Below are 23,237 nucleotides of genomic sequence, written 5' to 3'. Positions count from 1 at the left end.
AGATTGTTTTCAATTATCATGTTTTTAGTTCCAGATTATAACTGTAAGACTTAAAACAAAGTTTAATTGTAGTTTAAAGAAAACACTTACTGTGGATATGCATCTGTTTCCCGTTCTAATGGATGATGTGTCCCAGAATCATTACAGTACAACTGCAATTCACATGCCTTAATTTAGGTTGTGATCATCAGGACCAATCATCAAATCTATTTCCTACTTACCTTTCGTGCCACTATCCAAAGGTCACTGTTTCCACAGCTCTTGGTCATGGCAGGCTCTCCTTGTTTGTACCTCTATTTCTGTGACAAAAATATGAGGCTTGGGGCTGAAGACAAGGCACAGCTCTTAAGATCACACAACTCTTACATGCATGACAGGCATCTCACAACCACCAATAACTCCAGCTCCAGGGGATCCAGCGCCCTCTTCTGGGCTCCACAGGCAGTACACTTGTATGCATACATATACACATACACTTAAATATAAATATTTTAATTTTATTTTTGAGGCAGGATTTCTCTGTGTAGCGCTGGTTATCCTGGAACTTGCTCTGTAGACTAGGCTGGCCTGAACTCAGTGATGCACCTGCTTCTGCCTCCCAAGTGCTGGGATTAAAAGTGTGTGACACCACTCCTGGCCTATCTTTTAACTTATAAGAAAAAGGAATATAAGACTTTGCACCACCACTAACAACCCCAGATTTTATCTCTGCACAATGCATATTACATTTTTTTTTTTTTTTTTGGTTTTTCGAGACAGGGTTTCTCTGTGTAGCTTTGCGCCTTTTCCTGGAACTCACTCTGTAGCCCAGGCTGGCCTCGAACTCACGGAGATCCGCCTGGCTCTGCCTCCCGAATGCTGGGATTAAAGGCGTGCGCCACCACCGTCCGGCCGCATATTACATTTTATTTATTGAATTCAATGATTATTGAATTCAAGCTAGTAAAACCTAGAGCCTCAAAGACAAAAATCACCAAAACACTCCCCAAGGAACCTGCTCCCCTACACATCTTGGAAAATGGAACCTAAGACTTTGCTTACGTTGCACCCTCAGCCCCATATGTATCTTTCCATGCATAAATACTGAGCCCTCACACAAACTTTTGAGAGCAGGCTCTTTGTGCAAACCATAGCATCAGTATACATAGGAACTAATTAATACCCATGGAAAGTCAGAAGGAACTTCATGATTGTTGATATATTTCACTTAATGGCAGATAAGACGCAGTAAGACGGGTCTGCCTTCCACACCAGATCATAAATTACCCAAGCGCAGAGACAAAAATCTATTTTGTTCAACATACGACTTGGCCTTGCACAATGTCTGTGCTTAACCTGTTGTGAGAGCCTAATGAACTAGACCGGCTCAGGCCCTAGAAGCTGTGACTGTATTTTGGGATCACACAGCCCAGTTTCCTCTTCTGAAAGCATGTGACCCTGGCCACTTAATCTCCCCAATGTTAGTGTTCTACCACCCGAGGGCAGGCATGACTCTGCTCACCTAACAATCTAGGGCCAAGAGTGAACATTTAGTCGAAGTCAGGGGACAGAACGAACTGCGGTGACAGCGAGGATGAAGTAGAGGCTCCTGCGCTTTCCAGTCACTGCGCAACAGGGCTGGCCTTCCACACCCCTACACAGTGTGACCCATCAGCCGAGCTCCCTCACTCAACTACAACTCCCAGCATGCACTGCAGGGCCGGCGGGCCCGGATGAGGCGGCCGAGGCGCCCGTCCCGCGGGGCCCCTCGGGCATCTTCGCTTTGGTACCTCCCCAGCCCCGGCTGGCTGTCTCCAGGTCGGAGACAGCTGCTCGTCCCCCGCGCGGCGCCGGGCCCCTGAAGTAGCGGGGAGTCGTCCCCGCCCGGGCTTTCCGGTCAGGCTTTGGCGCCTGGCGCCCGCGCGGTGACAGCAGGGGGAGGGCGTCCGGCTTGGAGGACCCCGGAAGCGCCTGCTTCCGGGCCGCCCAGGTCCGGCGGTCGCGGTGATGGCTTCGGGACCGGGCAGCTGAGCGCCGAGGTGGGAGTGGGCCCTGCGCCCGGAGTCTCAGAGGCCGACGCTCGCGTGCAGCTTGCGCCATGGCCACCTCCGCCGCCTCCTCCGAGCATTTCGAGAAGCTGCATGAGATCTTCCGCGGCCTCCTTGAAGACCTACGAGGGGTGCCCGAGCGGCTGCTGGGGACCGCGGGGACCGGTGAGGCGGGGGCGGGACCAGACCAGGAGAACTCCGCCCGGTGCTGTCCTCCCAAATGCGAACCCGGGTTCCCCGCTTCCCATTCGGACACGCCCCCTGCTGCAATCTGTCCCGCGACGCCCAGGGTCTCCTGCAGCCCCTTGGCGTGACGGGGGCGTGCAAAGGGATAGGCATCTCAGGGATCCTCTCTTGTCCTAAGCCCCCCAAATTCTTAGTTATCTGCCTCTCCCAGGAGCATAGGAGGTTCTTAAATCTGCGGTCCTGTGTTTCAGTATGATGACTTTTAAAAAAGAATCGTAAGATTGGGGGTTGGGGATGTAGGAGTTTGGCAGTTTGGTAGACAATGAAAATGTTTAATTAATTCTAACCATAGAGTTAATTTATAGGTGAGACAGAGGAGGGAGGTGAGGGAAGTCAAACAGCCACATTGAAGAGGAACTTGAATGTCTCACACGAAGACTCTTTTGATGTCTTAGGGGAAATCAGTAAGGACCATAAGCAGCTGAGTAATGTGGATTTCATTTTAGAAGCAAGGCTGCGGTAGCTGGATAGAGGATGTGAGAATGGATATGAGGCTGTGTTAGGAGCTTCCGTGGCAGTGGACTAGGTAAGCGTGGGAATCTGGAGAGAGAGCATTAAACCCAACAGGTGGCTCTGAGGCAGATTTATGAGACTGGTGTGTAAGAGTAGGAGGAAAGATTGAAGAGTTTGCCTGTTTTCTCACGTGATCAGTTGAGTGTATGAACTTAAATATGAGGAGCAGATTCGTTTGAGTTGTAGATGAGACTGTCTACCTGTGGAGTGTATTCTGTATCTAGCCTGACAAAATATTCTTCTGCCATTAAAAACATTATGAAGAATTTATTAAATAGTAAAAACCAAGAATTTGCCAGTGGCAAATACTTTTAATCCCAGCACTTGGGATGTAGAAACAGGAGAATCTGTGTGAGTTAAAGGCCAGCCTGGTCTACCTAGTAACATAGAGCATTGCAGACAAGATTTTATATAGTGAGACACTATCGAGGGGCAGGGGGAGATAAGGAGGGAATGGAGAGACAGAAAGAGAGAGAGAGACTGGCTTCGGACAGGCTTAATAGCATTGTGACCTTGCAAGTTATTTTAACCAAAGTCGTTTCCTCTACAAAATAAAACATAGCATCTAACTTCATGGGTGTTTTGTGAAGAGTAAATGAGTTAATATACATAAAGCCCTTAAAAATACCATCTGGCAATAGTAAGAGCTACTAGCTTTTGTTAATATATGGGAACTTGCTATTTTATTTACATTTAAAATATTAGCTCTTTATACAGCTATTCTTAGGATGCTCTTTTTTGTTTGTTGGGTTTTGATTTTCTTGTTTCTCTGTGTTGCCCTGACTAACCTGGAACCTAATCTATAGACCAGGCTGGCCTTGAACTCAGAAATACACCTGCCTCTGCCTCCTGAGTGCTGGGATTAAAGGCAAGCACCACCATGCCTAGTCTCAGAACACTTACTTTCTAATGTTCTCAGCACTTTATATATTTATGATATAGTAGATTGTTTGTTTTTCTGTTACTAGAAAAGGAGTTTGGAAGTGTGGTCTACAAATCGGCACCATCAACACCACCTGGGACCTTGTTAGATGCACACACTCAGGCCCTACCCAGACAAACAGAATCAGTAACTATTGTGACAAGCAGTCTGTCTTAACTGTGCTCATAAAGATTTCTGGTGCTGGCTTAAGTTTCCGAACCAATGTGTTGGTTAAATGGCGCTGCTGCTCCTGGCTGGCCATGCCGGCGGAGGAGAGTGCTGATCGGAAGAATCACAGCCATGGTTACCTTTTTAGGCTTTATTGGGGTGGGGGGAGAGGGAGAGAGAGGACAGACGGAAGGAAGGAGCAGAAAGGAAAGAGAAGAAGGGGGAGAGGACAGACAGAAGGAAGGAGCAGAAAGAAAAGAGAGGAACGCACAGAGGGCCCACCCACTTTTTAGGCTGGGACGCCGTAGCAGGCTGATGACATGATTAAGGACAATCCTTACACAAAGAACTAGAAATAAAATAATATTTTGTTCTGTTAGCATGTATCATAAACTCCCAGGAATAGTACCCAACACATCCTTATCTGGGTGTCGTAGTGCACGCTCAGGAGGCAGAGGCAGGGGATGGGTCTCCATGAGTTCAAGGCCAGCCTGAATTCAGACAGTGAGACTCTGTCTCAAAAAAAATAAAATAAACTCCATAACAAATAAAATAATTTGTTAAATTATTTTAAATACCATTTTTGGTTGGTTACGGTACTGTGAGTTCTTAGAAGAAAATAGCTGAGTAAGCAGAATATTTATTATTTTTTATTTTCACATTTTCATTACTCTTCAAGTTGATTACACACCTATTAAAACAGCCAAAGCAAAAGAGATACTTACTTCCCCAAAGTGTAGTCTGTGTTCTCTCTTGGCCCTTGAAGGATCGCTGTCACTTGTGTCCTGGTTTAGGAAGTTTCTGTGGCAGTGGCAGTCTTACCATGGATGATACTCATTGATCTCTTTATACCATTCATCACCCACAGCCTTGCATCCTCTGAAGAGCTTCAGAGTGCTGCACTTTGTCACCCAATTGGTCTGTTGAATGAAGTTTTGATTTTGTGGTACCTGTAGACATGTCTCCCTGTGATGAAATGATTGACAGTTTTCTGTTTTCATTTGCTTGATTTCTAGTGTCTATACCCGAGTCCCGGTCTTGTTTGTTTTGTGTATATGTGTGTGGAGATCACAGGACAGCTTATGTTTTCCTCGTCCACCACATGGGTCCTAGGGACTCAACAGGTTATCAGGGCTGCAGCAAACACTTTAGCCTGGTAAGTAGTCCTGCCAGCCCTGTCTGTATTTTAAGAGCTAGGAAGGAAACTTGCAGTACCACGCCCATGCCGAGCAGTAAACACTAGTCACTCACAGGTTACAGAATTTTAATTACTTCATCTCTGGTGAGTTTTGTTGCTTGTTTGTTTGTGTGTGTGTTTGTTTTTTGCTCTGGGTCTCTGGACTACTGTGAAAAGCATTGGTAGTCCCTAGTATTTGAAAGTTGACTGTGCCTGGCACTTGCTAAGTGCCCTCTGAAGTCAGTATTACTCACGGCACTTACAAATGAGACAGGTTGAGAGAGCTGATGTTTTTGTTCTCTTCCACCAGATAAAGTAAGCACGTTGTTAGTCTACAGATAGACTCTGTAGGTCATAGAAATGCCACACTAGGGCGCTAAAAGCAAATGAATCCTGTGTTTTCAAGATCTTGGTGAAACTGAAGTTTTTCTCACTGTCTAATGAGCCAATATTCTGTAAGGAGAGGGTGCCAGCCTTCATAGTACATTAATTTGAGCCTTTTCTCGCTGTTTTTCAAAGCCTGTTGCCATTTGATTCCAGAATATGGTGCTAGCCCATTTATCAAATGAAACAGTTGATCCCTCACCCTTCACTCATACCTGACAGATTAGGTGTGTGCACATTGCTTCCAGTGGTTCACTCTTGGTTTGGGGGCCCATTCTTCCCACTATACAATTCTGCTTTGTGGTTGATTTTAGCATGCATTTAGTTCCCCAAAAGGAGTAAGAGATTTTTTTGTATTTTAGCATATTTTACTGGTTAAGGATGTATACTTTGAGTATACAAACACCCTTCAGTTGTACACAGCCATGTCAGAAGAATTGGCTTCTGAGTCAAGAGACTTGCTTCTTAAAGCTAGTGTCCCCATGTACTCCTGTGGCCTTAGATGCCTGAGATCTGCTTCAGTGTGCGGCTCAGGTCCCAAAGAGGATGTGTGGAGTGGGGGTATGGGGGAGACGACATGATCTGAGGGTCAGTCGGGGAATCCGGTTGGCTGCCAGCAGCCTTTAATTGAGAAAAAATGACACCTTTTCTACTGTATAGTTGCACATAGGATTAAACGGGAGACAAGGGGCATGTGAGCTGGAGTGTAGCTTGAGGTAGGGGTTGAGGAATCTAGCATTGACCTTGACAATAAGCCCCAGTCATATGTAATGTAAGGGCCATAAGTTCCTCTTGGTTAAGAATGACTGCTTTATCAAACAGGAACTTTCTTCAACCTCCCAAGGAAATGGAGACCCTTATCCAAATGCCTGACCTTAGGAAGAGGACTTCTGGGGAGCAGACGCTATACTACAGTTTCTTAGTCTTACTGTAAGGGCCTGTTCCCCTCATAACACTCCCAAAAGGGAAGGTCCTGATGTCTTACTCTTTTCCCATTATACTGTACCATTCTGATTTCTCTGTATTTATTAACTGAACTCTTGACCTTAATGGCCTCAGGCTCAGGATCTGAATTGTAGGCATTTCATTCTTGGGATCAGGTGTCTAGTAAATCTTGTAACATTCCTGTTCTTGGTGTAATTAGGAGGGCACAGTGGAATTCCTGGTTCCATACTGGTGGGGATTTTTTTCCAAAGAATTATTTTGTTTAGAGAGGCTACCATTGTACACATTTTTATCGTTTACAAAATTTCCCAAAAGGAAAGGCATTAATAGTGAGGATGATTAAAAATAAAAGTAAAAAGGTGCTGGAGAAGTGTGGTCTGCAATGTTGAAATGCTGGAACTTTGTCAAGCAGCAATGGTCACCATGCAGTCCACGCCACTTAGGGGACATACTTAGTTGTCCAGGTTCTAGTTTCTATAGCTGTAAAATGAAGTTGTTAATCTCTGAGATCCATCCTAGCTACAGTGTTGATTGGAGGGTAAGACTGAAGCATAAAAAAGCAGCTAGTGGCCGCTCTGTTGAATAGAGACGAGCCTCTTTTGACTTCTGAATATTTGCTTTTCTAGCATCTGTTTTTCCCAGATGTTTTTCTGTCCTAATGGGCTTTGGTGGAGGTTGAGGGGCAACACCAGCAGGTCTAAATCGTGGTGAGGGTGTTAGGTCTCCTGGCTCCACAAGACCGACTCCTGACTACCTTGCTGTGAATGGTACAGCTCCCACAGTAATGCAGCTTGACATAGAGCTTGGGACACACATAAGCATCAGACACTTGCTTTGAAAATGTCCCTGACGGCAGCCTTTTCCATGTTAACAGAGGAAAAGTAAAGACTGACACAGCTATAGAAAGATCCAGGCAGGAAAGGGACACAGGTATGTACACAGTTCTGCTGCCATGTGCTGTCTAGCTTGGGTCACCAAGATAGGCTGTCATAGGAGTGTTGTGCCCAGATCACGGGGACCCCCAAAGGACCACCACGGAGACAGAATCCCGCATGTAAAAGCAGAGAGCCTTTATTTCAAGCTCCAGAGCTTGGTCCCTCTGTCTGTCCAACACAGCGGTGAGAGCAGAGAGCCCTGAGCTCAGGTGGGGCAGAGTTTTTATCAGAGCAGAGGTTGGTGTGAGGGGATTTCTAGGGTCCAGGGCCCTGATTGGCTGACAATTGTCTAAGGGGTATCTGTAAAACAAAAAATAGGTGTGTGCTAGACTCAAGGGCATCTGGCCACCTTATCTAATCGTTGGAATGTTTGGGCTGTCAGGTACTTCCTCACCCGTGGGTGGATCCCTGGGTAGTATCAGTTTAAGGCTTTTCCTGGATCTGGGTGTTGCCTGCCAGTAAGTCTGTCACAGACTAGGCCCTTAAGTCTGTCATGGTCAAGCTAATTTGGGGCCCCTCCACAGAAGTAGTGACACTCAACTTTTTGAGGCACTTTTATGACAAAAGAGTACATTATTGCTCTGTGCAAGTGGCCAATCTTGATGGCAAGTATTATTTTTTTTCAATATTGGTGGCTCAGAGCACAGCCCCTCAGGAACAGGAACGTGCTTTGGTGTCCATATCAGTTACATCACAGATGGTCAAGATGTGTGCACTGTTTGCCAGGGCTAACCTTTTCCCCGTTTTTATTGTTGTTGTTTAATTAATGGATCCTTGGGTTTGGTTTGAGTTTTTCGTTTCTTTTGTAAGCAGGATGAAAAATAGTTTGCTGGGCGTGCCTTGTGTATGTTAGGGAATATCAAACAACAGGGTGAACATAGGACATGGTGAGTCGGGAGGTGGGAGCAAGAGGATCAAAAGTTCAGGGTCGTGCTTGGCTACTCCGTAAGTGGGGAGTTTTGAACAATAGGAGACCCTGTCTCAAAACAGGGAAAAAATGAGTTCAAAAACTATTGTAACAATGGTAACTTTGGTTTTTTGGTTGTTTTTTTTTGTTTTTGTTTTTCGAGACAGGGTTTCTCTGTAGCTTTGGAGTCTGTTCTGGAACTCGCTTTGTAGACTAGGCTGGCCTCGAACTCAGATCCACCTACTTCTCCTTCTGTTGGGATTAAAGCCATACGCCACCACTGCCGGGCTGTAACTTTGTAATGAGTAGATTATGTGTAGATTTCCATTTGTAGCTTTTTCAGGGGAATGTTTTTGTTTGTTTTGTTTTGTTTTTTTTTGTAGCTCTGGAACGCACGATGTAGACCAGGTTGGCCTCAAATTCATAGATCCATCAGCCTCTGCATGGCGTTAAAGGTGTGAGCCAGCACAGTGAATGCATACATTTTTAAAAATTCAAATTCTTCACAAATGAAACTGATTGCTGCTTGTTAGATATGAAGGCATGATCTGCTTTCTTGTTTTACAGCCATAGAAATGAAGAAAATTACCCAAGCTTTCATGTTAAGGCAGGTCCAATCCTGGTTCTAGAACCTAGTGCCCCTGACTAACCAGAGCTCTCCCCTCTACAGAGGTTTACCAGCATTCCAAGTGCCTTAGTAATTTTTACCATGTCAGGTGCCATTTTTATTGTTATTTAGACATTATTCCTTTATCAGTGTGTTCAAATAAAATATATGTGTCGAATACAGTTAGCTTCAAAGGAAATGTATATTTTAAGTGGAAAATCTTCATATTATAAATGAGCCGGGCGGTGGTGGCGCACGCCTTTAATCCCAGCACTCGGGAGGCAGAGCCAGGCGGATCTCTGTGAGTTCATATTATAAATGATCGGAAGAAACATAGTAAAGGTGAGATAATATTCATTTAGATATTATTACTTTGAAACTGAAGCTTTTTCTCTTATTGCTAAAAGGGAAGATCAGGAATTTCTGTTAAAGACAAAAACCAGCCAGGAGTGGTTATAATCACCCATAACTCTAGCATTTGGGAGAGTAAGCCGGGAGGATTGCATATTTGAAGGCAGCCTGGCCAGCATAGGGAGAGCCTAATTAAACAAGCCAATAAACAAACAAGTGCAGCACTTAAGATGGCATGCAGAGGGCTGGAAGGAGTGACCGTCTCATAATGAAGTCATTATCCATGCCACCATGGGTGAGAGAGAGGTGTCACACTGGTGAGCAGAGGAGGTGAATTTTGAGTTTGTTTTTCAGAAGAGTGGTGGTTACAGATTCACTTTGGAAACCCAGTGTTGGTAGACGTTCATATTGATGAGAGAATGCCTGCCCCTCCATGAGGATGGGGAGGAGAAAAGGTTACAAATGATTATTAATTTAAACCTGTAGTAGGGATGCTGTTGGCCATAGAATCAAATAATTGTTAAGCTAGACTTTGTCCTCAGCAGGAATATTTCCCTGGGTACTAAATGCCAATGCAGTAGGCATCCTTCAGGCACGGTGAGAGCAAGTCTTCAAATGTTTCTAAGCCTCTAGGGAGCAGGGGGTTAAGTGTTACCCCCCCACCCAGGGAAGAATGGGAAGGTGGTTCTAAGCAGAGGGAATGGCCTCTACAAATGCACAGAAGCAGTAATAAATGTTTGAAATGCACTTGTCTTTTCTAGAAGAGAAGAAGAAGCTGGTCAGAGATTTTGATGAAAAGCAACAGGAAGCAAATGAAACGGTGAGGACAGGGAGCAAGTCCTTGTTTCTTGTACTTGGTTTTGATCTTTTCTAGAAATACTGTGACTTCATAACAGGTAACCTTTTCCTGTCTACTGCCTTGATTTTGACTGTTTGTAACTCTTAGGTTCTCCTTCATTATTGTGATAAAATACTCTGACAAAGGGGCCTGAAGGGAGAAAGGATTTGTTCTGGCTCACATTTCAAGGGTACAGTCCACTGTAGTAGACAAGACAGCAGGTCACATCACAGAGAGTGATGATGGATGCATGCTGCTGCTCAGCTCCTTTTCTCCACTCAGTCCAGGGTGCTAGGTAGGGAATGGTGCCACCCACAGTGGGCAGTCCTTTGCTTCCTTGAGTAATGCAATCAAAACCATCCCCTAGAGGCTACCCTAGATAACAGGTGTTTCCAGAAATTTGTCTCCTAGGTGATTCTAGATCCTGCCAAGTTAACACCACTAACCGTCACATTTATTAAATGTGGCTGACGGGTGGGAATGGGTGTTGAGGGGGCTTAACAAACACAAATAGGTAAAGTTTGAAGATTTCTGCAGTACAGGCCTTTGATAATGCATTCCTGATATGAGTAGTAGGGGCATTCCCATACCTTTCCTGAAGCTGGCCACTGAGATCAGTTACTGACCTTTGTTAAACTTATTAGCACAGAAGATGTGTACTTCATGGGGCATGCATGTGTGTGTGTGTGCACACTTATTTGCAGTGTTAGGTATAGAGCCTAGGTCCTCACACATGCTTGGTATTGGTAGGTAGGCACTCTCCCACTGGTACATTCATCACATGTTTGTTGTGGAAGTACACATGTATATGTGGGTACACATTCATGTGATCTCATTCTTCAGGTTCCATCCACCTGCCTTTTTCTTTATTCTTTTTTGAAACAGGTTCTCTCACTGGCCTGGAACTTGCCAATACTAGCACTGGAATTATAAGTATATACTGCCACCCCCAGTTTTATTTACATAGGTTCTGAACTGAATTTAGGTCCTCATATTTGCGAAGCAAGCACTTTACTGTCTCTCCAGCCCCATAACATACTTCCTTGAGTGAATGTCTACTAGAAACTATTTCAAGCGCTTAAACTGAACATGGTGTTTGTGGCCTCTGCCACAAAATACAGTTGCTATTTTAGTAGCCTGTGGTAAAGTTTAAACTAAGTGTATGCCCAGGTTAGGGGAAAACCAGGCTGTCCACTTATCCCTTTCTGCCTCCCTAGTTGGCAGAGATGGAGGAAGAACTACGGTATGCACCACTGACTTTCCGTAACCCGATGATGTCTAAGCTTCGAAACTACCGCAAGGACCTTGCTAAGCTCCACCGCGAGGTGAGAAGTACACCATTGACAGCCGCACCTGGAGGCCGAGGAGATGTGAAGTATGGCTCATATGCCTTAGAGAATGAGCATTTGGTAAGTGGTAAGCGTTTGGTAAGAATGAGCGGTGGTAGCTGTTCCTCCTTAGGGCCTGTGTACAGAACTAGATGGGCAACAGTTACATCGGTGCGTGTTGGAGTCTCGGGGGTTTTATTTCCCTGCCTTTGGCCTCTTGCCTGCGTCTAGTCCATTCTCCCCACTGGTACCTACTCTTTCTAATTCAGGTCTTCTAGACTTCTTTGTGTGCATACATAGATAGAGATATAGAGCAGTACTTTGTTTCTAGCAAGCCTAGCTAGACTCTATCTTGACCTATTGCTCTGATCCCTTTTCTTCTTGAACTTTTATTCTTTTATATAAATTTTAGAATCATTTTCTCAGATATATTCCCAAAATTCAGTTTGGTTTTAAGTTTTCATTTTGTTTTTGAGATAGGGTTTTGTATTAGCTCAAGTAATCATCCCCTCTCGACCTCCTGAGTAGCTAGTCAGTTAGGATTTTAATTCATCAGAGTTTATTTGTTTTTGTTTTTTGTTTTTGCAAGACTAATGTAAGCTTTCTGTTAGCTTAATCTCAAGATAGCTCAGTAACTGATAGAGAAGAAACACGGTGCTTCCCAATAGGGCCATTCTGACGCCCTAGTCCTGTAAAGTCACCTAGAATGCGTCTAACACAGAGGATTCTGACATAAAATTAGACTCTAAGAACCCATCTCTTGCCGGGCGGTGGTGACGAACGCCTTTAATACCAGCACTTGGGAAGCAGAGGCAGGCAGATCTTTGTGAGTTCAAGGCCAGCCTGTTCTACAGAGTGAGATCCAGGAAAGGCTCAAAGCTACACAGAGAAACCCTGTCTTGGAAAAAAAAAACCAAAAAAACAAAAAAACCCATATCTTACACCCTTAGAGAAGCTGGCTAGATAAAGGAATAGAATAAAAACTTGACCAAGATTAAGTTTAGTGTGCTGCACTTGGATTATATTCCACAAAGAACAAAGCTGACATAGAATTTTTACAAGAAATGGAAAGGGATCCAGCATGCAAACTTAACATCTGTAGAAAGGCTAGCAGTAGAATTTTAACTGCTGCTCTATGACAGGTCTTCATTAGAGTTTGAGAAACAGAGTGATACATATTTGACCTTGCTGGTGTTAAAGAACAACATTTGGGAGTAATGTAAAACGTTGAAATGGAGGCAGGTACAGTCAAGGTAAGAGGCTGGGAACCCACGTCATGGAGCAGGTGAGGGATGCCATACAGTGGATGAGCTCAAAAAGTTCAAGGTGAGGCTGCTGTCAGTGCTCCTGTGCAAGGTCTCTGAATGCATGCCTTGGGACCCCAATGCAGATGGACACCATAGACGTCACTGACAAGCTTATAAGCTTCTGTCTGGAGGCGTATGGCATGGAGCTCACAGTGATTGTACTTAGAGACGTAAGCACATGGGAGATGGCCAAGCAGCTGGAAATGGTCATTATCAGAGTCTGATGCTGTGTCAGCTGTGACCTGTGCTCCTCCTCAGATGGCAGCCAGATCAGCACATTTTGTGTACCAGCACAGACAAGCGCTCACTGCTAGGGTCCCAGACTTTGATGGGGTGCCAGCTGCAGAACAGTACCAGGCACTTTGCACAGAGACCACCACCCCAAGCAAGACAAGGGAGCTCTTCAGCTTTGCTCCAGCCTAGAGCTGCAAATACTTGCTCCTCAAAGCCCTGAGGTATACACAGCCCTGCTTGGTGGCTGACCTGGAGCATAGCTGAGGTATCCAGCAACAACCCCTTATCATGCACAATTTAGCTCCTGCCTTATCATACACAATTTGTGAAGAATAAAAAACTGAAACAACTTTGAAATGGATACATGTGAGTACACCTGTAAAGACAGGCTGGAAAAAGGCAAATAGAATCTGTTAAAACAGAAATTGTGCCGGGCGGTGGTGGCGCACGCCTTTAGTCCCAGCACTCGGGAGGCAGAGCCAGGCAGATCTCTGTGAGTTCGAGGCCAGCCTGGGCTACAAAGCGAGTTCTAGGAAAGGCACAAAGCTACACAGAGAAACCCTGTCTCGAAAAAACAAAAACAAAAAACAAAAAAAAACAAAAACAAAAAAAACAAATTGTAAAAATTACTCTGGTCATTTGCTACTTTCCCCTCAAAAACAGGAGGGTTGACAAGTTCAAACATTTGTTTTAGATATATTAATTTCAGAACTTTTAAGTTCTCTTGAAGGGAGATTTTCACTGTGTTGCTCAGACTGGCCTCAAATGCCCAGTCGAGCCTCCTGATTCAGCATTCAGCTGGGACCATAAACCCAAGTCCATATGTCATTGTAGATAACACATATTACCTTCAGTAGGATTATTCAACATCTGAGATTGATTTATGTGATGTCATTTCTTGCTTTCTTTAGATTAATCATTTAAAACTTTGTTTTATTTATTTATTTATTTATTTATTTATTTATTTATTTTTATTTTTTTATTTTTTTTGGTTTTTCGAGACAGGGTTTCTCTGTGTAGCTTTGCGCCTTTCCTGGAACTCACTCTGTAGCCCAGGCTAGCCTTGAACTCACAGAGATCTGCCTGCCTCTGCCTCCCGAGTGCTGGGATTAAAGGCGTGCGCCACCACTGCCCGCCCGGCCGAAAATTTTTTTTCTTCCTTTCAGCTGATATAATTGTAGTTTATTTTTTAAGATCTATTTTTATGTGTATGGGAGTTTACCACATGCATGCAGCTCTCTCAGAGGCTACCGTTCTCATGAGGGTATTGGGTCCTCTGGAACTGGAGTTCCAGATAGCTGTGAGCCACTATGTGGGTGTTAGGAATTGAACCCAGGTCCTCTGGAAGACAGCCAGTGCTCTTAACCACTGAGCCATCTCTCCAGCCCTACTTTGTTTATTGTTTATTAAATTATTTATTTTGTATGCATGCACAGGCACATGTGTGGAAGTCTAAGGACAACATTTTCAGGAGTCTCCATAATTGAACTCAGGTCTTCAGGCTTGTCACGGAGCCACCTCGCTAGCCTCCATGTTTGCTGGGTTGTTACCTCACTATATTGACCAGGCTGGCCTCAGATTTGAGCTGTCCTCCCACTTCCACCTCCTGCTTGTTAAGATTATAAGCATGCCTCACACACAGTTGGTTTATTTGACCCTTGGTGATTTCTTCACTTACTAGTCCGTATGCTATCTGTGAAGTAAACATTCTGCTCTAAGAATCTACTTTAAAAAAAATTTGAGACAGAGTATATTGTCCTGGAACTTGCTATTATAGACCAGGCTGGCCCTTAGCTCAGATCTCCTGCCTCCTTCCTGAGTACTGGGATTAGCAGTGTGCATCACCCCAAGCCCAAGAATCTTTTCCCCCCATACAGGGCTTCTCTATGTAGCCCTGGCTGTCCTGAATCTTAGAGATCCACCTGCCTCTGCCTCCCGAGAACCGAATTCAAGATGACATCTTTTGCCGTTTGCCGGCTGTCCTGTGATGAGCTCTGTGAGCCAAGCCCCTCTTGGTGTGTGCTTCGAACAGATCAGAACTTGGTACTGCACCCATCCCTGTCCCTAGTTACTAGTTCTGGCCTAGGCTGCTTTTGTCAGCATGCTGTGTTTAGGATTATAGATAGAGGAAAAGTTCAATGGGGACTTTAAAATTTAGAGCTCCTGGGAGTTAGGGCACCTAAGAAGCTTACTTGAGGCCCAGATTCTACCTTCCCTGTGAACACATCACCAGTGTGATCATTTTGGAGTGTTGTTTGCCATGAGGTGAAGTTCACCAAAGAGTACAGCCATATAAGCTATTTATTTATTTATTTATTTATTTATTTATTTAAAGAATGTGGCAATGTCTCTGGCTTTTAATGACTTCTGTGCCGAGAAAGCATGCTTTATATGGTCCCCAAGTCCTCAGTATCCTCAAGCCCATCTTCAGTGAACTAATTTTCCAGAGTTTTAGAGTTAGTCGTTTACTTGTGGCACTATTAAAGTTCAAGAGTAGCCGGGCATGATGACACACGCTTGCAGGTCCAGCACTTGGAGGTTGAGCCAGGAGGGTCATGATAAGTTTGAGGCCAGCTTGAATTACAGCGACTGTCTCAAAAAAATAAACATGAGTAAATATTTAAACAAATGGTTTTAAAGTTGCAGGCTCTTTGCATTGTCAGGTCCTTTTTGCACCTTCCCTGCCGAGTTCGGTTGTTGACTGAAGTTGCTAGTAACCAACCAGTTACGTGTTCATGATAGATTTTAACTGGTCCACAGCAAACTGCTCCAGCTTTCCTTTTGTTTTGTTTTGTTTTGAGTCTCTTCTCTTGCCTCACAGAAGTATAGCAGGCAGTGGGATGCACCTCTTTAGTCTGTGACCTTGAACAGGATCTGACAATTCACTAGTATCTTTGATTCTATTTTAGAAGCACAGCTGGCCAGCTTTTCATACTCACTGCAGCTGAATACTCAGCCTTGAGTTGAAAATATTTTTTAAAAATATTGCATCTACCCAGGTGTGGTGGCCCATACCTGTTTTATCCCAGCACTTGGGAGGCAGAGGCAGGTGGATGTCTGAGTTGAAGCCAGCCTGGTCTACAGAGCGAGTTCCAGGACACCAGGACTCACAGTGAGACCGTCTCAAAAAAAAAAAAAAAATTCTGAGGGATCCATTGCCTTCTTTTGGCATCCATGGGCACCTTGGTGCGTACATACAAATCCTTGCAAACTTCCTCATATATGCTGAACATCTTCTGACTTTTTTCTGTCATCATTTTCTTGAACCATAAATAACTATTTACATAGCATTTACCTTTCATCTATATGAATTAATATAAATTATATAATTTGTATAATTAATCTAAAGGTGATTTAATGTGTTGGGAGGATGTATTTATGTTAATATGGAGATACTACACTATTTTACACGTGGACTGCAGCAGGAGTGTCCTAGAACCAATGCCCTACAGATATAAAGGAAAAACTAATGAAATGATTGCTCACTGTGACCTTTTTCTTGTCACAAGGACTGTACTGACAATAAACTTATGACTAAAGAAGTCTAACACGGCTCTTCCCTACTTCTGTCAGAATCGGCTACAGTCTCAAAGAGCATTGCTTCTACAAGGCACTGAAAGCCTGAACCGGGCCACCCAGAGCATTGAGCGTTCTCATCGGATTGCCACAGAAACTGACCAGATTGGTACAGAAATCATAGAAGAGTTGGGGGAGCAACGAGACCAGTTGGAACGTACCAAGAATAGAGTAAGTCTGGGCAATATGTGAAGTAGGTGGGTCCTCCATACAAAGGCCAGACACTACAGCAGGACTGAATTCTGGGAATAACTTTGTTCTTCTCCTCACCCCTCTTCCCACATACAATATACTTTTCTTAATTTTTAAATTGCTTGCCTAAGAAATTCCCCCTTAGAATTAATTTTACAGAGCTAGGGAGATGGGTCAATTAATAAAAGTAGCAGCTCATATCTGTAACCCCAGAGTTAGGGGATGAGGATTAGAAACAGTTGGATCTTTGGAGCTTGTTACCAGCCAGTGTGGCCAGGTTTATGTGAGAGATCCCTTTCTTAGTAAGGTGGAGAGCAGTCAAGGAAGGCACCCTCCATTCCCACACAGACGTGCACATACAACACACACACATACATACCAAAAAAACACATGTATGCGTATATATTTGTGACTGAGTCTTATTTAAGCCTGGCTGCTGGCCTGGAATTCAGTGATCCTCCTGCCTGCTGGGATTAAAGTTGTGTGCCACCATGCTAGACCACAAAGAAGTAATTTTATCTTTAAGATTTAGAAATCATTAGGAGTTTTGTTTCTGAAGAATCTGATTTATGCCACTCCATCTCCTGCTTATTCATTACAAGAGAATGTGAAAACACATGCAAGGATTCAGTGTCATCAGCATACTTTAATTTCAGATCTAGTGGCATATTTTTCTATTCTTAAAAAATAAATGTATACAGGTCATTTGCCTGCACATATGTCTCTGTACCACGTAGGCAAGAGGAGGACATTGGATTCCCTGGAACTGGAGTTAGATGGTTTTGAAGCTGCCATACAGGTCCTGTCAATCAAACCTGGGTCCTCTGATGGAGCAGCAAGTGCTCTTAACCGTTGAGCCACCTCTCCAGCCCTATTTCTCTATTATGAAAACACTATCTACTTATGCGACTATTTTTTAACGCAAAGCCTCTTTTTTCCCACATGTCAAAAACAGTACAACTGATAGTTTATTGGTTTATAAATTATAGTTCAATCCCATTAGCCTAAGGTAAGTTGCTCCATTGAGGGAAGAAAGCAGAAATGTGGGTCAACTGATGACTGTATTGAGCTTCTCTGGTCTACTATGATTGTAAGAGGCTTTGGGAAATTCCTTTTTCCTTTATATAAATGGGATAGTTTACTTCAAATGTAAAGAATAAAAAAATAGTTTGCCTGTTGAATGTTATATATATTTTTTCTCTCTCTCTCTTTTTTTTTTTTTTTTGTTGTTTTGTTTTTGTTTTTGGAAATAGGGTTTCTCTGTGTAGTTTTGGTGCCTGTAGACTAGGCTGGCCTCGAACTCACAGAGATCCACCTGGTTCTGCCTCCTGAGTGCTGGGATTAAAGGCGTGTGCCACCACCACCCAGCTCCTGAGGCAAATCTTAACTGAAAACATTGTAGCCAGGATTTGGACAGAAAAGTACTAGCTCATTGTGAGGATTTGATTTCTTGTACATCTTTTTAAAGAGATTCCCCCCCCCCCCATTTTCCTATTTTGTGCAAATTCACAATAAAGTGCTACTCTCAAGGCAAATTGCTAACAGATTATATAAGTTTTGGGTCTTGAATATACTTTGTAGATTGGTTGAACTTAAAACACCAAAGATTGATCTGAGTGACTTACCAAGGCCACGGAGCAGCAGTAACAGACAGCAAGTAGCATCAGTGAAATGTCCTTCTGCTAACTAGATTAGGAACAGGTAATCAAATGAGAAAGGTACACTGGGGCTAATTCCTTTCTCATTCAATGTAACTACTCAAACAAGTAAAGAAAAAAAAATAACCAAGATTCTAAAAGCAGGACTAAAGAGCAGTACTTTCTGCTCTTGCAGAGGACCCAGATCCAGGGGATCTGATGCTCACTTCTGACTTGTGTGAACACCAGACATGCACGTGGTACACATACATACATTGAGGCAAATACTCATACATACAAAATAAATCCTTAAAAAGAAAAAAGTAAGTGAACACCAACTCAAGAGGCTCTCCTAGTGTTTGATGAAATTCAAATCTTAAATTGTCCTGCAGTCACTGGCCAGGTACAGATGAAGCCTTCCTATTTGGCAGTCAGAAAGGTTTGGTGCTACAACTGTGGCACTCTTTTTTTTATTTATTTTTTCTCCTAAGACAGGGTCTCATTTGGTAGTTCTGGCTGTTCTGGAACTCACTACGTAGACCAGTCTTCAATTCACAGAGCCTGCTTCCCATGTGCTAGGTTTAAAGGTGTACACCGCCATGCCTTTAGCCTTCCTGTGTGCATAGCCAGGGTGAAGGATTAGTTTCCTCACAACCACCCACTCCTACAAGAACAATGAGCCACAGCCATTCCCTCCTCGATGAGCACCCACATGCCTTGACCTTTCTAGGTTCTTTCACTTAGACTCAAGTATAAGCCATTAAATCCATTGCATTTCTTTTTTTTGGTTTTTCGAGACAGGGTTTCTCTGTGTAGCTTTGCGCCTTTCCTGGAAATCACTTGGTAGCCCAGGCTGGCCTCGAACTCAGAGATCTGCCTGGCTCTGCCTCCCGAGTGCTGGGATTAAAGGTGTGCGCCACCACTGCCCGGCTCCATTGCATTTCTTAACGAAGATGTTTTAGTACCCACTGTTCAAATTCTATAGAATGTTTTTCAAAGGAGAAGGAAATGATTGTTATTTTCTCTTTCAGCTGGTCAACACAAATGAAAACTTGAGCAAAAGTCGAAAGATTCTCCGCTCAATGTCCAGAAAGTAAGTTAAAAAACAAAACAGAACAACAAAACCTCAACTTCTTGAGACTTAATGTATTTCAACTAAGAAAGCTTAAAAAACAGTAACTTAACAAATGTCCTAATAAATAACCTTAGTGCTATACAAGCACTCCACCCAGCACTCACCATCCAAAGAAGAGCGTAGGTTGGTGCAGTTAAAATCTCAGGATAGAGTCCTTCGTTAAAGCAGTGGGAAGCTTGTCTGCTGGATGCTGTTAACATCAGTTTCCCTTTCTCAGAGGAGACCTAAGGAACTGATAGGCTTTTCTACTCCCTGAGCAGCTTTGTCAATGCCCAGTGTGAGCACTGATAGTGCTTAGTTCCTGCCTTTCGTGGCAGACCCTTTTGGGGGTCCTGTCCTGTTAGCAAGAAATATTAAACAAGCTGGCAGGTGGTAAAGGCAGTTGTGGGATGAGTTGAGGGGGAGAAGCATCTCCAAAGTTGTCCTCTGACTGCCACAAGTGAACTGTGGCGGTGCACACATGTGCTAATTAGAACAAAACAACCAATCTGAGGTAAGTACTAACAGCAGCAAAAACAAGGCCAAAGTAGTGACGCTGGGCTAACCTGGCTGTATAGTAGTGTGGCACGTCTTTGTGTACATGCGAGCTAACAAGAACTACAATAATCTGTTCATTTAACTAGAATTGTCCCAAACAGTGGTAAATTCCTTGTGAGATAAGGAGAAGGATGATAATCTGAAGTAAATTTTTTAGAGTGACTGTTCAGGTAGCAGAGCAGAGGGAGAGATGGGTAAGGGAGAAGTTACAAGAGACTAAAAAGCAGTACTCAAGGCCACTAGTTACTTGACCTAAAAGCAGGACCCATCCATGAGCTTAATGAACTTTGAAACTGGAGTATACCTCAAACCTTGCTTCCAATGTGCACTCAGAGCTGTATGTATAACTGATAGGACCATATTTAAAGCAGCAGAAATACAAGTGGAGGATATTTTTAGAATCAAGAAGCCATGTTTGTTTTGGTATTTATATTCCTGTTTTCCACATGTCTGATGTACTAAGTGATGTCCTTCAGTTACAGCTGAAGAGCACTATGAATTGTCAGTAGCCCGAGGACTTAGGCCTTGGTGCTAAGTGGCTGTGTGAACGAACACAGACCCCATCTGCCTCACTGTATCCAGCATTAGAAACAGCTAGACCTAAGGCTACCCAGACTCATGTCTGCTTACTCTGTCTTTGCAGAGTGATAACCAACAAGCTGCTGCTTTCCATCATCATCCTACTGGAGCTAGCCATCCTGGTCGGTCTTGTGTACTACAAATTCTTTCGACACCATTGAACTTCCTGGAGGGAAGGGCTTGTGGACCAGAACCTTGACTCTGAAGGAACGGTGTTAGGCATATAGATTGCTGCTGTGAGCTAACAGGTCAAGAATGCATTGTGTAGCCAGACTCTGGGGGGGCAGGCCATGGAAAACCACATCAATGTGAAGGAACCGCAACAAAACCAGTATGATATACTAAGGTAATAAATGCTGTTTATGACTCCTTCAGATTTACACGTATAACATTAATATCTTGTAAACTTCAAAAAGAAACAAAAAACCCAAATACATTGACAGTAGTAGTATTGGTCACCAAATAGAGAAGGGGAATTTTACAGCTGTGAGTGCACAGATGTTCACATTAAGGCAATATTGCTCCAGACAGCTGCTTATACTTGTCCCCTTCACTGCCTTGCAACTCTGAATGCCGTTGTGAAAGGTGCAGTTTACAGTATTTCCTAAATTCTCACACGTTCTTCACTTTCCGATTCATCTGGCGAGCTAGGAGTAGGAAGGTGGTCATAGACAATATGTCCTCCTTCTCTTGTCTGCCCGAAACTTGAAGCAATCACGTCCACCGCTAGGCTGGCTGTGGCCTTGGCCTCCTCCTCTGAAGTGGCCAAGTGAGGATTGACTTCAACAAGATCCAGAGCTGACAGCAACCCTGGAACAATAAAGGTAGGAGAAGACCTTAGAAAACTCCTGCCGGGCAGTGGTGGCGCACGCCTTTAGTCCCAGCACTTGGAGGGCAGAGGCAGGTGGATCTCTGTGAGTTCAAGGCCAGCCTGGTCTACAAAGCGAGTTCCAGGACAGACTCCAAAGCTACACAGAGAAACCCTGTCTCGAAAAACCAAAAACAAAAACAAAAAAAAAAAACCACTCCCTACTGCTACTTCCATTGAGGGCTGTTCCACCTGGTAGAAAATCCCAGGTAAGTTCCCAGCACCCACATGGTGGCTCAGTAGTGTCTACAGTTCTTAATTCCAAAAGATCCAACACCTTCAGATCTCCATGGGCACCAATCATGTGGGTATACATCCATATATGTAGGCAGAACACTCATACACACTCAAAATGTAAAGCCCTTTGCACCTCATCCACTTGACCACAAGTATAAGTTAAAAGAATAACTATATTAGGACTGAAAAATTATAAGATCTACACCTGTTCAACTACTGTAATAAGCGTTGTCTGTCAGGCTTTTAGGCATCTTATCTGTTTGGGATTTTTATTGGTCCTTTTCCCTCCCACCCAGTGCTATGGAATGAACCCAGGGTCTTATGCATACTAAGCGCATACTTTACCACAGAGCTGCGTTCCAGCCCCATCAGTACTTTTTACCCTTTTGTTAAGGTGTGTGTGTGTGTGTATACACCTGCCACTGTGTGCATGTGGAGATCAGAAGACAATCTTGGGTGTTGGTCTTCATTTCTACTTTGAGATGGGGTCTCTAGTTGCACATGCCAGGATATCTGGCCCTCAAGTTTCTGGAGATTCTCATGTCTCCATCTTGCCACAGGAACATGGGGATTACAGACATGTGCTATCTCTGGCATCCAAACTCAGGTCTTCATGTTTGTGCAATTGATTTACCAAACAGCCATCTCCCTATCAGTATCTCTTAAAGCACCACCCCACATGCACCAAGTATAGTAACTGCTGTTAACTTTCTTTGTTCTGAGACAAGGTCTTGCTATCCCAGGCTAGCCCAAACTTTCATGACTCAGTTCTAGGAAGAGTTTCCAGATATGACACAATTTTTGTCTCTTATCTGACTGGCCTAGCGCCTTGGCATTGGTCAAAGAGAACCAGCCATGTGTTGACTGGTTCAGTCTGGATTCCAGTTGCCTTCTCTGAGGGTTGAGTTTGTGCCTCAGCATTGTTCATTTGTCTGGAGTGGACTGAGGGAAAGGAAAGAGCCTCTCCCTATCTGCCTTCCCCTTCTTCCCCCCCTTATCTGGCCTACTTTCCTTCAGACATTTTCCCCCAGGACAGGGTTTCTCTGCATGGCCATGCTGGAACTCTCTCTGTAAACCAGTCTGGCCTCAAACTCAGATCCACCTGCCCCTTGAGTGCTAGGATTAAGGGCATGCACCAACACCTGCCCAGTGTGGTGATGTATTGTGTACCCTAATAAACTTGCCTGAGGATCAGAGGACAGAGCCCAGCCACTAGATTAGACATAGAGGTCAGGCAGTGGTGGCACACACCTTTAATCCCAGCACTTGAAATCTCATGCCTTTGCTGGGGAAGCACACACGCCCTTAATCCCAGGAAGTAATATGGCAGGGCAGAGAAAGGTATATAAGGTGTGAGGAAACAAGAACTCTCTTTAGGCTGAGGATTTTATAGAGGTAAGAACTAGTGGCTGGCTGCTCAGCTTCTCTGATCTTTCAACTTTTACCCTGATATCTGGCTCTGGGTTCTTTATTAAAAGACCGTCTAAGATTTGAATAACAGCCCAGCACTTCCTGGGCTTAGATTTTTAATTTAGTCAGTTACTCTGGGTTAATCTACCTCTTAAAGAGTGATCTGAACAAACTAGA

General features: G+C 43.9%; 2 protein-coding genes across 4 annotated transcripts in view; one reads left to right on the top strand and one right to left on the bottom strand.

Annotated features, from left to right (window-relative positions):
* Positions 1 to 1,751: 1,751 nt before the first annotated feature.
* On the top strand, positions 1,752 to 20,890 carry Vti1b (vesicle transport through interaction with t-SNAREs 1B). 2 transcript variants are annotated; one of them, XM_059280003.1, is made up of 7 exons: positions 2,082 to 2,192; positions 2,720 to 2,799; positions 9,944 to 10,002; positions 11,238 to 11,429; positions 16,463 to 16,636; positions 19,326 to 19,387; positions 20,610 to 20,890. In XM_059280003.1, the coding sequence occupies exons 4-7, from the start codon at positions 11,247 to 11,249 to the stop codon at positions 20,704 to 20,706; spliced, it is 516 nt and encodes a 171-aa protein (XP_059135986.1). In that variant the 5' UTR covers positions 2,082 to 2,192; positions 2,720 to 2,799; positions 9,944 to 10,002; positions 11,238 to 11,246; the 3' UTR covers positions 20,707 to 20,890. The 2 variants fall into 2 exon arrangements, with proteins under 2 accessions (XP_059135984.1, XP_059135986.1); XM_059280001.1 differs by lacking the exon at positions 2,720 to 2,799 and having other exon boundaries at positions 1,752 to 2,192.
* The window catches only part of Arg2 (arginase 2), a 26,125-nt gene continuing 23,772 nt past the window's right edge, over positions 20,885 to 23,237 (bottom strand). For both annotated transcript variants that reach the window (XM_059279999.1, XM_059280000.1), the window contains one exon: positions 20,885 to 21,355. In XM_059279999.1, coding sequence (XP_059135982.1) covers positions 21,150 to 21,355 — 206 coding nt within the window. In that variant the 3' untranslated portion in view covers positions 20,885 to 21,149. The remainder of the gene's footprint in view (positions 21,356 to 23,237) is intronic.

Source organism: Peromyscus eremicus, chromosome 14, assembly GCF_949786415.1.
Source record: "Peromyscus eremicus chromosome 14, PerEre_H2_v1, whole genome shotgun sequence".
Classification (NCBI taxonomy): domain Eukaryota; kingdom Metazoa; phylum Chordata; class Mammalia; order Rodentia; family Cricetidae; genus Peromyscus; species Peromyscus eremicus.
The sequence above is the reverse complement of the archived record's forward strand: the minus strand, read 5'-3'. Positions and strand labels throughout refer to the sequence as shown.